At 41.5% G+C, this 13,921-nt stretch overlaps 1 protein-coding gene across 2 annotated transcripts in view; it reads right to left on the bottom strand.

Annotated features, from left to right (window-relative positions):
• prkd3 (protein kinase D3) overlaps nt 1–13,921 on the bottom strand; it is a 294,030-nt gene that overhangs the window by 93,743 nt on the left and 186,366 nt on the right. For both annotated transcript variants that reach the window (XM_052011314.1, XM_052011315.1), the window contains exon 4: nt 5,396–5,547. In XM_052011314.1, the coding sequence (XP_051867274.1) occupies nt 5,396–5,547 (152 nt within the window). The remainder of the gene's footprint in view (nt 1–5,395; nt 5,548–13,921) is intronic.

Below are 13,921 nucleotides of genomic sequence, written 5' to 3'. Positions count from 1 at the left end.
CATGCAGGTTTAAGTGATTAACAATGAATGGTTGTAGTTGTTAACGTGATCTTATATTTCACAGCACCTTTTTATAACCAACCCAAAAGTAGTTTACCACTCAAAGTGTTGCCATGATTGTAATGAAGACCAGGTCATCCACACCAGTACCACAGACAGTAACACACAGTATCACAATAATCAGGTGAAACCATTTTTGCTTGAGGAATAAAAAAAATGAACAGGATATCAGGAGAACCTTTGCTCTTTTTTTTAATTGGTGCTCCAAGATCCTTTCATTTGCTTATGAGGATTGACAAGGCAACAGTTTCACATCTCAGCTGAGCAATGGAACTCCCAACAGTGCAATATTCTTCACTAACTATTAATTAGATTTGTGCCAAATTTTCTGGAGATTGCAGGTGCACCCATTGAACCAAATATGGCAAAGCAACATGATCATCTGGCTTCAAAATTCAACTCATGATTCCCTACCCCATCCGCGCCACCCTCCATACAACCCTCAGCTGAAAACCAAGAGACAATGAAGGAAACTAAAGAAAACCTGCAGATGCTGGATATCTGAGATAAAAGCAGAAAATGCTAGAAACACTCAACAGATCAGAGAGCATTTGTGGAAAGAGAAACAGCCAATAATACAGACTGAAGTGTTCCAAAGGAAATTTCTGTTTTTATTGTCATTGAAACTGGACCATTTGCATGAAAATAAATCACTCTCTTTAATCTCAGCTGAAATATAGAAAACACTAAACAGCTGACTGGACCTCCAAAAGAGAGTCAACTAAATCCCAGTTGGAATGCTAACATTGAATACTGAAGGATGGGAATTCAGGATATGCCTCAGGAATGTGCAAGGAACTAACTGAAGGGTAGAATCAAGAACTGCTCCCTACAGGGTTCACCATCCATTGTAGTTTTGGAATCACTGCTCTACCACTGAGCATTCCCAACGATCATATTCCTCCACTAATTTACTTATGCATTCTCATGCATACGCCCATCAACTCCCTTCCCTCTCCCAATTTTCCAGCCACTCATCTACACTGGGGGTTATTTACAATTGTCAATTAACCTACCAACCAGCAAGTCTCTGTGGGAGGAAACCAGAGGACCTGCTGGAATCCCAAGTGCTTACAGGGAAACCCCGCAAAGACAGCACCAGAGTCACGATTAACTCAGGTTGCTAAAAGTGTGCGGCAGCAGCACTAACTGTTACAGCACTGTGCTGCACTGATCCTCCCTGTCGTCAGTGCACCAAGCTCAAGGAGACCATTTTCATCATTGAAGAAGTGCTGGACAAACATAGTGAAAAGATCAGAGGTACTGGATAGCAGTTGGAGGGCCTGAACTAATGCACCAGAGACGGATTCAAGTCAGACCATGGGAGCTGCAGAATTTATATTCAGTTCATTACATAAATCTGGAATTTGAAGTAGCCACATGAATGATAGAGAAATGGAGGGCTATGTGGGAGGGAAGGGTTAGATATATATTGGAGCAGGATAAAATGTCGGCACAACATCATGAGCCAAAGGGCCTGTACTGTGCTGTAATGTTCTATGTTTCTATGTTTATCAGTGCTGCAAAACCTATATGGTTTGCTACTATCTTTGAGAAGAGGGAAATCTACTGCTCTTACCTAGTCTGGTCTGTCAATGTCTCCAGACGCATAGCAACGCGGTTAACTGCCTTCTGAAATAGTCCAGCAAACTTCTTGCTTCAAGAGCAATGAGCACCGGACACCAGACGTTGGCCTGAACGGTGGTACCTCCTCCCTCCTGTGCTGGAATAAAACTAAATGCTGATCTTTGCCTCTATCTGGTCATTAGTGGACAGTTCTAACAGCTCCCAGATTTTTGATTAGTTACATTCAGTTGGCAAGCCACCATCACTTCATATTGGAACTGGAAAAAGAAACAGCTGAAGCTGTGGCCGGGATCATTCTGATTCTTCCAGGCGTTTCATATGCGTACCACCCGTGTTCAGCTGATGAAACTGCAGAACATCATGGACTTCTGGTCACTTGCTGTGGAAAATTAAAGTTTGGAGCCTTCTGACAGACTCGGAAGGCAGAATCTGACAGTTCACATCATCACTGAACTCTCAGAGGAGCCCAGTCCTTCTGGGATTCCCCAGCTTCACACTGGGAAGTCACCTCTTGGATCCTGTGTCAGGTCAGATGGCAGAGGATGAGATGCCAATGATTTCAATGGGAATTATGGACCAAAGACTTAAGAGGGAAAGGCATAATTAAAAAAATATTTTAATATTGTTTAACATTTTTGCATCTTTAATTTTTTTGCAGTTACTTCCATCTTAATAATTTCTAAATGTCTGCGAATGTCATGGGCAATTAAAACTTATACAGCGGGTGAAGCCCAGGACCCAACTTTGGTGACTGTTGAGGGAGGTATCTCCTCACTCCTCCACTCAAAAGTCCAGAGTACACTGCTGGGCTCCCGGCTGTGACGGGCTGCCAGGATAACTTGGGCCAAATGCTGAGGATGCAACTTGAGGGCTTGGCTGGAGCTTGTATAACAGTTCCAGACATGGGATGTTATGGGGAGGGGAAGGCTGCAGAGGAGTGTGCACTGAGCCAGCACAGTACAGTTGGATGAAAGTCAGTATAGATAAACTACCCTTCATGGTATGATTGTACATGGCCATGCTTGGCATTATACAGCTGATGTAAAACATTAATCTTTTAAAGCAATTAGCTTGAATGTTTTAAATTTGAATATAAAAATGCTCACCACTATTTTGCAACTGTATAATGTAACAAATAACACCTTTTAGCTCCAGATTGGGTCTTTGGATTATTAGTCCAATAACTCAACATTAAACTATCATAATCCCAGAATTTAGGATTAGAATTTTGTCATTTCATCATGCGACAAGGTAACTGGGCCACAAAAGATTAGCCTGAAAAGTGTGCTTTGCATCTTGCCCTGATTAGAATTGCACTGCAACTTGCAGCAGAATTTTATCCAGAAAAACTCATCTCCCTCTTGCTGGTAATTCAGAATCAATTTTCTCACAACAGGAGGGATGCCAATGGGTTGCACTGTTTAAACAGCCAACAGATGGTGCACACAGCAGTATGTAAATTTAAGCTACTTAAAAATTAATCTAAAAAAAAGGCAAACTTCAAACAAAAAAGAACTTTACCGTATTCTCTGAAGGAAATTCTACACGACTACTTCACAATGGAATGATTCTCCTCAGATAGGGTTGAATGGGCTGCCATCTGATGTAGTAAATGCGGGCTCACTCTTGAGTTTTAAGAATAAATTGGATAGATACATGGACGGGAGAGGTCTGGAGGGTTATGGACTGGGTGCAGGTAAATGGGACTAGTGGAATACCATTTCGGCACAGACTAGAAGGGCTGAATGGCCTGTTTTCTGTGCTGTAGTGTTCTATGGTTCTCTGTGATTCTAGATAGAACTAAAGAACCTCAGCAGACCACACCAGTATTTGCAGCTATCAGCCACTGGATATAATAGCCAGCAACAAAACTCTGCTTTGCTAAAATGAGAATCCACAATAAAGCTCACCTTGAGCAGTAGTCATGAAAAGAGTTTTATACAATAAAATATCAGTAACTTCTCACATAATTACTGGGGTGAAACTTCAATGGTGGTTCAGTCAGGATTGTACAGCACAGAAATGGGACCCTTGGTCCACCAGGTCAATGCTGACCTTTTTGCCTATCTACACATATCCCATTTGCCCACATTTGGACCGTTTCCTTCTCTGCCTTGCCTATTAATTATCTGTCTAAACGCCTTTAAATGTAATAACTGTATCTAATTCCACCGCCTCTTCCGGTACCTGTTCCGCATATCAACCACTCCCTGTGCAAAAAATTTTCTCCTTAGATCCCCCTTAAAACTTCTTCCTCTCAGCTTAAACCTGTGCCCTGCTGTTTTTAATAGCCCTATCAGGGGGAAAAAATTTCACCATCTACCCATCTATGCCTCTCATCCTCTTATATACTTCTATCTGGTCACCCCTCAACCTCCTTCACTCCAAGGAAATCTTTCTCTATAACTGAAGTCCTCCAATCCAGGCAACATCCTGATCATTGAGTGATTTCTTTAAAGAAAATCCACTCATTTTGCCAATGCTTTAATACCCAAATTCCCCTTTTTTTAAATCCTCTGCTACAAAACAAACCCAATCTATCTAGTCTCCCCTTATAAATGAAATACTCCAATCCAGGCAATATCCTGGAGAACCATCTCTGCACCCTCTCCAGCACCTTCCTGTACACTTCATATCACATCTATCCTGTAGTGTGGTGACCAGAAATGCACATAGTACTCCAGCTATGGTTGAACCAATGTTTTATATAATTGTACTAATAACTCCCTGCTCTTACATTCAATGCCATAGCTAATAAAAGGCAAACATTCATTAGCCTTCTTAACTACCGTATCTACTTATGCTGTCACCTTCAGGAGTTCTTGGATATAAACACCAAGATCCCTCTGGTCTCACCATTCATTATTTATGTCTAGTCCTATCAGTCCTCCAAAAACACATCATGTCACACTTATCAGGATTAAATTCCATCTGCCATTGCTCTGCCCATTCTACCAACTCAATTTTGTCCTGTAGTCCAAGACAACTCTCCTATCAACACCGCCACCAATTATTGTGACCATCTGTGAGGATACTCATTAATCATTACTTCTGAACCACTAATATATGTGTGTGTGTGTGTGTGTGTGTGTGTGTGTGTGTGTGTGTGTGTGTGTGTGTGTGTGTGTGTGTGTGTGTGTGTGTATGTATGTATATATATATATATATATATATATATATATATATATAAATAAAACAAATAGTAAGAATCCCATCACCAATCCCTGCAGTACACTACTGGTCACAGGCTTCCAATCCACAAAAACAATCTTCCAACTGCCTCCTCCATCGAATTCTGTTGAGTTTTATTTACACAGGAAGTAGTTATAGTTTAACCTTTCTTGCTCTGCCTTCCTGAAACCCTTCCCCCAGCGGGCAGTTCCTTCCCATGTAGTTGTATACATTTTGAAGTGAGTTCTTCATCAGCACTCACAACCAACCTCCTCACCGACCCTTGCACACCTCCCACTTTCACACAACAGTAACCTGAAACTTTCTCATCATACAAGTGAAATACTGAAGAAACTCTTGGGCTAGCAGGCTTACATACAAGTAAAATCATCACATTATATAATAATACAAAATAATGCTCCCAGATCAGCCTCATACGTCTGATGCAATGCCTGAAAAGTCCTGGTGTACTCGATTCGCACTTCCAAGCAATCTTTGTTTCACATATTTTACTTCCACATTTGAAGCTGTTGATACTGTAAATCTCACATTCTCTGCATCATTCAATCTCACTCACCTCCTCTGAGACTGCTCCTGAATAGTCCAATGGTGCAGGTCTTGGAATAGAGAGACCTGGCAGGGAAACATTGGACAGGCGCCTTTTTCTCACACCGCTACAGTTGTTTGGAATTTTGAAGGCACATCGTTTGTGATAATTCAGACCACAACCTGATCAGGTTTAGGGTAGAGAAGAAAACTGGTTAGTTCATCCATGAAAAAAAAGTGCATAATCTTAGTTGTTTTAATCTCAAGATTATATTGAAACATCTATGTATAGCTAATCCTCAACAGTGTTTTACTGAGGTGCCGAAGGATAGAAGATTAAGGCAGCTTATTCATGCACCATGTATGCTAGAGTTATTTTGCCATTTTTGCTTGAATGTTCGGTGGCTTGCAGGTGCTCATGGGAGTTGGAAATAGCAGGACGAGCCAAACATCAGATTCCCAGTTTGATTGGAAGCACAATAAAGGCATTGGATTTGAGATCCTCTTGGAAGCAGTCGTACCCAGCTTTGAATCTGCACCAATTGCACTACAATTTCAGATGTATTTTCAAGGCGCACAGATGGTCCACCAGATTGCCTGGAAACTCTTCAACCATTGTGTGGAATGCATTAAAAATGAGCTGTCAGGATCATCCAAACAGATGTGCAGAGATCCTTTGTGGCTAACTTCACTGTAACCTGGGTTTATAAACACACTGTCGTGCGCCATACAGTCTGCTAACTGCACACAGTTCACAGACAGAAGCTCTATTATACTATTAAGGTCACACTTAGAACTGCACAGAAAACACTGAATGCTCCAAACTCCCCAACACCAGATTCTATTTCAACCCATTCTTTACTTGGTATCTTATACTGTGAATAATATTGCTACTGTCATATACCTGAGCACAAGGCAGAATGTTTTGTAAGGGGGAAAAGAATGAAAAAGGAACTCCCATAATAGAGTCTGCATGGGATGAGACCCTGAAATGTTAACTCTATTTCCCTATATACGGATGCTGCCTGACCTGCTGAGTGTTTTCTGTATTTCAGATATTCAGTTTATTGCTTTTTAAAAAGACCTACTCCAGATCTGTGAGCAATCCCACCAATGCCATTCTCCTACATACTGCCCTGCATGTTATTCTCTCTCACATACCATCAACTCTCCCTGGTTCTACCATACCTACCTACATTAGGAGCCATTTACAGTGGCTAATTAACCTATCAATCAACATATCCTTGGGATGTGGAGGAAACCAGAGCACCCAGGGGAAAATCCACGCAGTTGCAGTGAGAATGTGAAAATCCACACAGACAGTTCCAGAGGTCAGGATCAAACCAAGGTGTCTGTAGCACTAACTGCTGAGCCACTGTAAACTAAAAACCATAGATGCTGCAGACCTAAGGCTGTTTTGATAGTTTATGCTATGGACTTAACAGGTTATCTGCATTCTGATTAGCTTAAATTTATTGCATTCGATCAGATGCATCCATCCTGTGAATATTAGAATGGTGGACATCATTGGTGCTACTCCTCTACTGCTCTTTCCCCAGTCAACTTAAGGAAAAATACAGCAAAAAACTAGCTGGAGCTACTTACTGGGTCGAACAGAGAATTCAGACCAATTCTGGGACTTTTCTGATCTGTATCTCGCCTCCCATCCCACTTCAGCATTGAGTCATATGTGTCAATTGTTATTTTGCCTGCAAACAACTTAAAACAGTTGCAAAGAACTGAGTTTATTCATACTGGTGCAGCCATAGACCACTTCCACTAGTGCAGAAAACACCATCTAATGATATTTTTCAGCTTTCTCTCAACTGAAGGGCAGGGAGGAAAAGGGATGACAGTCATTTTGGACAGTGACTTAGACTTGCAATAGAGTTTGGAATCTTGAAAACTGGGACAATCACCCTCAAACCATCCACATTACTGTCACACCCTTAAACTCACAGTGGAGGGAGAAAGGAACATAATATATTGGTTTCAAAATTGTGTAAATACAAACAAAGTAGTTGACTTTCTGATACTGTGCTAAGTATGTTGGTGGAATATAGTATTAATGGTAGGACTCTTGGCAGTGTGGAGGATCAGAGGGATCAGTCCATAGGACGCTCAAAGCGGCTGCACAGGTTGACTCTGTGGTTAAGAAGGCATATGGTGTATTGTCCTTCATCAATCGGGGAATTGAATTTAGGAGCCGAGAGGTATTGTTGCAGCTATATAGGTCCCTGGTCAGACCCCACTTGGAGTATTGTGCTCAGTTCTGGTCGCCTCACTACAGGAAAGATGTGGAAGCCATAGAGAGGGTGCAGAGGAGATTTACAAGGATGCTGCCTGGAATGCGGAGCATGCCTTATGAAAGCAGGTTGAGGGAACTTGGCCTTTTCTCCTTGGAGAGACGGAGGATGAGGGGGGACCTGATAGAGGTGTATAAGATGATGAGAGGTATTGATAGGGTAGATAGTCAGAGGTTTTTCCCCAGGGCTGAATTGGTGGCCACGAGAGGACATAGGTTTAAGGTGCTGGGGAGTAGATATAGAGGAGATGTCAGGGGTAAGTGTTTTACTCAGAGAGTGGTGAGTGCGTGGAATGAGCTGCCGGAAACGGTGGTGGAGGCGGATACGATAGGGTCTTTCAAGAGACTGTTGGATAGGTACATGGAGCTGAGTAAAATAGAGGGTTATGGGTAAGCCTAGTAATTTCTAGGGTAGGAACATGATCGGCACAGCTTTGTGGGCTGAAGGGCCTGAATTGTGCTGTAGGTTTTCTATGTTCTATGTAAACCAAGACCAGCTTCTTACGTGACATAAATAATGATTCAATCATGACATCTAAATATCATTTAATTTGTATTTTAATGTCACCCACCCTATCCCTATGTTCATGAAAAGATTTAGATTTTATCAAATCAACTAATGTCTGTCTGCACTTAGCTGAACAAGTATAACCATAGGTGCATATTACTCTCCATATTGTAATTACACCCTTCCATCAATAGTGGAGCCACAGGACCTCTACTGGCAAGACGAGTATGTTAATATTGTGACAAGCTTGCATTAACAGCATTCATTATAAATGTAAGCATGGGAATTTCTCATGGATAGGTGATATGAAGTACATACAAGCATAAGACTTTGAAGATTTCATAACAGCTTAGATCTCCAGTCTTAATAGTTCAGCATCAACACCTTGGCCATCGAAATTAAACACTGTTCCACATATGTAACTTCTCACTACGCTGTGTGTAATTCAACCCAGTAACTGCTGCATACACGTGGCATAATCTAAAAATCACAGAGGTGAAACACCATAAACTAAGAAATGGGCGGCTCCTTGTTGGCACCTGCATTGCTGAAACTGGGTGAGTGCCAAAAAGTTCAATTTGACTTTTGTTTGCAATTTTAAAGCAGCATTCCAACACATGTAGAGCTAATTTTATATGGATACAAACCTCAAATGTACAACAGTATGAGCCAAATCAAATGGAAACACTGTTGACTGGGTAAACGGCAGCACAAAAACTCAATTATGTTCACATTGAAGTAAAATGCAAGACCTTTTCTTCATACTAAAAACATAACTAGTGCATGTGTATTTCTCCCTTCCAGAGCATTTGGCCACAAGGGGGCACCTAATACCAAGTCACACATAAGATCATTGCAGGTACCTTTAAAATTTGCTGAGGAGACTGCATTTAAAAACAGAGGTTTTAAGGCATTTTCCTTATTGACTGTTGCAGTATTGCTGGTAAAATTCTCAAATGGATTAACAGTGTATGGAAAATGCATTATATGAGTTAAGACGCCTCATCATCCTCCCCCATATTTCCAAGTGCATGACTTTATGCAATGCAATTCAATTTAAATAGGCACAAGTCGGCAAACATCTACCATCAAGCAGACAAGTCAACCCATCTGGGGATTCTGCATATTTCGAGTGCTCATGGAACAAAATGAAAGATTTGGAAAAGCTTCACTGATGTAAGCTGGCACAAGGAAACTGCAAATTGCGTCTTCTGGAGCAGATAGCCAAGCCCACAGATCAATGGTGAGTTCAACTGATACTAGTTCTGACCATGGAGCACCAACCAGCTACACAAAAGGATTTGTGGGAAGCCACATCTTGATTTTCAGAGGTGCTAAGGTAAGCAATGAAACAATCAACCCACGCTGTTACAGATGGCTAGTCAAGTTACAGAGATCCAATTATTTTTGACAGAGCAGTTGATAAGTTATCCTTCTAGGTCCAGCCCAAGAACAGATATGGGCAGCCTTCCCTTCTATGCAGAATTTCTTCCAAGATAATACACATAACAATCCACTGTCACTGTAACAATACAATTTCTTCACCTGCAACATGGAGTCCACCACAGGCATCACAGATTTGGAGGCTGCACAGAAACCAATGTGTCACTGACACTGCTGGAGAGAGTTTGGTCATAATTGTATTAAGTACACCATGCTAATGATTTTAAGCTTTGTCAGGTTTAAAGTGCTGTAGGTGCATTACAAAACAACCCCAATCCCCTCTGTGTACAGGAGGGATGATGACAGGGAAGCTGCTCTGAGGGAATTGGAGTATGCACTTACATTAGCCACCACTTAGCCATGCTCTTTGCCAATGTTATTGGCGAGGTTACGGAGGCAGCATTAAGCTAGTCATTGATAATGAACAGTGGCAGGATAGACTTAGAGACTTAGATGGCCAAGCTGTTCCAAGGTCTGGTTGCATTTGATTTGAGATTCCAAATTTCTGCTTCTGATTCTTTACAAGTGTTAATAAGAGATGTAATGACTTTGTAGAGGATTTAGAAACTACTCTAGGCAGTGTTATCTGTAATGTGCCCTAGCATTTGTGCTGATGTAAATTCTCATGAATATTCCACTGTATAAAACGGAAGGTGAAATTTAAGCTGTACAAAGGTACTCAGAAATATGATCCGAGCAGTGGTTGGTGTCCAAATATTGAGGACCCAGATTATAAAAGACATCTTGGTGACTTGACTGCAAAATACACGTCGATATTATCAAGAAGTTGATTTATTTGATGTGTGATTTGTACCAAATTATTTGATCTCAACCAAGGTGGATGTAGGGGAGTTACAAGTGATTTCATTTACACAGAAATATATTTTTAAATAAGTAACTAAATAGATAGACAGATATACAGACAGACAGATAAGAGATTCTTAGAAAACAAGCCTTCTGAGATTTTACCCATGTCTTTCTCCAAAGGAAGCCCTGCATGGTTAGAATATGCTAGTCAGAAGACTGCGCATGAAAGATGTGCCATTTCTGGACTCTTTCCCTGCCTTCAATTCTAAACTAACCAGAAAAGAGAACTAGTGTTTAATTACCAAGTCATCTTGCAATGTGACTTCAACCAACATGTGGTTGACTCTCAAACGTCTTCTGAAAAAGCCTAGCAAACCACTTGGTTGCGTCATTGCCACTTTTAGGGATGGGCAGTAAATGCTAGCCTTGCTAGCAACAAACTGATCCCAAATATGAATTAATAAAATGCATGGGTAAATAGGTGAGTTGTCTTGCAGACAACTTTGTAGTAGATCTACAAAGAGGCACTATCTGAAACATTTCAGCTAACACCAGCTGATTTAGGCATCTTTATTGCCATCACACATTTAGTTATTCAGCAACTCAGTCTGGAAAGAACAGAGATAGGAGCTGTGGCTCCCAGAACAGTGTAATGAAAGGCAGACTGCGTTTGTTGCAATGAATTTTAAAATCAGATTATGATGGACATTAGATACATGCATCATGATTTTACTGCAAAGCACTGATTAATAACGTGTGATGGAATCAATTATATGTTGAGCTAATCTGACCAACTGCAATTCCAGAGGTGCAGGCTATACAAAAGCTGTCTAAAGTTGAAATTCCAATGGATTTGATCACGTCCACAAATTGTGAATGAGATCTAGTCGATCTGAAATTGATTCAGATGACAGCTGCTTTGAAAACAATCCATCTATACTGTGTGCGTCTATGTACCATTGTGGTAAGACAGCTATCATTGAAAATATACAGTGGACCTTTAAACACTACATTACTTTTGGAAAGCTGAATAATCACTTCAAACTGATAACAGTTCATGCTGTACCATTGCAGATGACTGTGAATGCACTGTCCCAACATTATTATTTGTGGAAAGAAAGAGTGAGGAATGAATTTATTTAAATGCCAAGAAATCTTTACACATGACTGTCTACTATCAGTGGTTTTAAAAAAAATCAACTGCAGAGAAAGTGAGATGCATTGATATTAGTCTTCCAGAATTCCCAGTACTTTAGATCCCCAAGGATTGAAAGGCAGCTAACAAATCCCAGCTATTCAACAGGCGGAGATAGAACAGGGGATGATAGTCCGGTTAGTGTGGCATCAGTAAATGTGACATCACAGAATTCCATTGGTAGAGGCCCAGTGGTCGGATATTCATTGAACAACAATGGCCCAGGTCAGGATCAACTCAGCTCAGGCTGGAGTTGCATTAACTTTTTGTGGTCACACAACCACCGATGTGCTTCCAGCCTTGTTGAACATAGAATAATACAGCACTGGACAGGCCATTTGGCCCATCATGTTGTGCCGATCTTGATGCTAAATGTCCTCTTCCTGTGTATCATCCATATCCCTCCATTCCCTTCATGTTCATGTGTCTATCTAAAAGCCTCTTAAGCTCCACCAAACTGCACGCTTCCATTACTATCCCTGGTAACCAATTCCAGGCACCTACCACTCTCTGCATAAAAAACCTGCCCCCCATGTCGCCTTTAAACTTCCCTCATCTAACTTTGAAAGCATGTCCTCTGGTTGCTGCAGTCATTCTGTGTGGCAGAGTGCTTCACAATCAACTAAGCTGCAGGTGGTGGAAGTTCAGGTCCCACCCTTGGACCTTCTGACAGCTTGTGCCACCAATGTCTTCTTCCACCGTCTCCCTACATCTCTGATGATCATTTGAAACTACTCAACTTATGGAAATTAACTAAAAAGTATTAATATCAATTAAAACAAAGTTTAAGAAACAAACCATTTACTGTTGCCATCCAAATCAGCATCCCGTGTGGTTGTGTTAAGCCGACAAGCTGATACTAAGTGTATCCACCTTGCTGGTTCAGCAGGTTATGGTTCAACTGGACGTAATGTTGAACCCAGCAGAGTGAAAGGTCGGATGTAGAATATCCATACTTCCTCCGTGCAACGCACACCTGCAACACCTCTGGAATATGCTGACACACGCCAGCGTGTGACAAAGCTCAAGCGTTTGGGGTGGAACCAGCAGAGTTGGTATTGAGGAACCACCAGATGTAAGCCTGCTCCACCCTGCAGTACGACAACAGTGGAACAGCGGGCAGGACGTTGGGAGTTTCGCAAAGGCAACAAGTTAGTGTGATCATGGGTATCACACAAGAAGAGTAGGTAAGGCACAAGCTAGGTGCAACCTGACCTGTGAAGATTTAGCGCAAGTTCTTTTACCGTGTCCAGATGCAGTGTATCTAGATTTCCAAAAATAAGCATTCATTCCAAAAAGTGCCATCCTAGAAACTATTGCACAAATATTCAACTCGTGGAATTGGAGGTACTGTCACAGGGTTGAAAATAATAACCCAACAACAGTACCTTTAATTCCATGAGGACAGCCACCGATTTCATTAGTACATGGTCGCACTGGTGAGATTGATGACTATGCAGCAGATGAAAGTCACTGCAGCAAGTGTGATGAAGTATTTACACAAGAGAAATGAGGAAAGGAACAGAGCTGAGTGCCTGACCCAACATGACTGGGGCCCCTCCATTTAGGTTGGGCTGACTGTCAATAAAATCTCAAATCCTCAGGCTTGGGTTATGTTTGGATCAACTGGGGTAAGGTTGGGCTTCAGTATTATACCTGAGCATCACAGAGTCAGAGAAATGGACCCTTCAGTTCACCACATCCATGCCTAGATTTCTGCCCATCTAACTAACCCCACTTGCTCACATTTGAACCATATCCTCCTACACCTTTGCCTACTTACATGTCTGTCTAAATGCCTCTTAATTGTAGTGACTGTATCTGATTCCACTGCCTTCACTTTCAGCGCATTCCTGATATCAACCACTCCTCAGACCCCCTTCAAAACTCACTCTCTCACCTTAAGCCGCTTCCCTCATTTTTGACTCCTCTACCACGGGAAAAAGATTCTGGCTATCTACTCTATCTATGCTTCTCATAATCTTATATAATTCTAACAGGTCACCCCCGCAGCCTCCTTTACTCTAGGGATAACAAGCCCCGTCTATCCAATCTCTCCCCTAACTAAAGTCCTCCAATCCATGTAACATCCTGTTGATCTCCTCTGCACTCTCTTCAATGCAATCTTATCCTTCGCTCTAGAAATTAACAAAATACCAAGGACACAATTATAAAGGGAGTGCTGTAGCAGAGAGCCTTGGACGTACATATACACAACAGTCCAGGCCAAGAGCTTTCAGAATTTTGGTCTTTATTCTCAGAGCACAGAAGTAGATGAACCTCCATAAAACCACTGGTT

The sequence above is a fragment of the Pristis pectinata genome, chromosome 3 (assembly GCF_009764475.1).
Source record: "Pristis pectinata isolate sPriPec2 chromosome 3, sPriPec2.1.pri, whole genome shotgun sequence".
NCBI classification, from domain to species: Eukaryota; Metazoa; Chordata; class Chondrichthyes; order Rhinopristiformes; family Pristidae; genus Pristis; species Pristis pectinata.
Note: the sequence above shows the minus strand (reverse complement) of the source record. Positions and strands in the feature narration are given on the sequence as shown.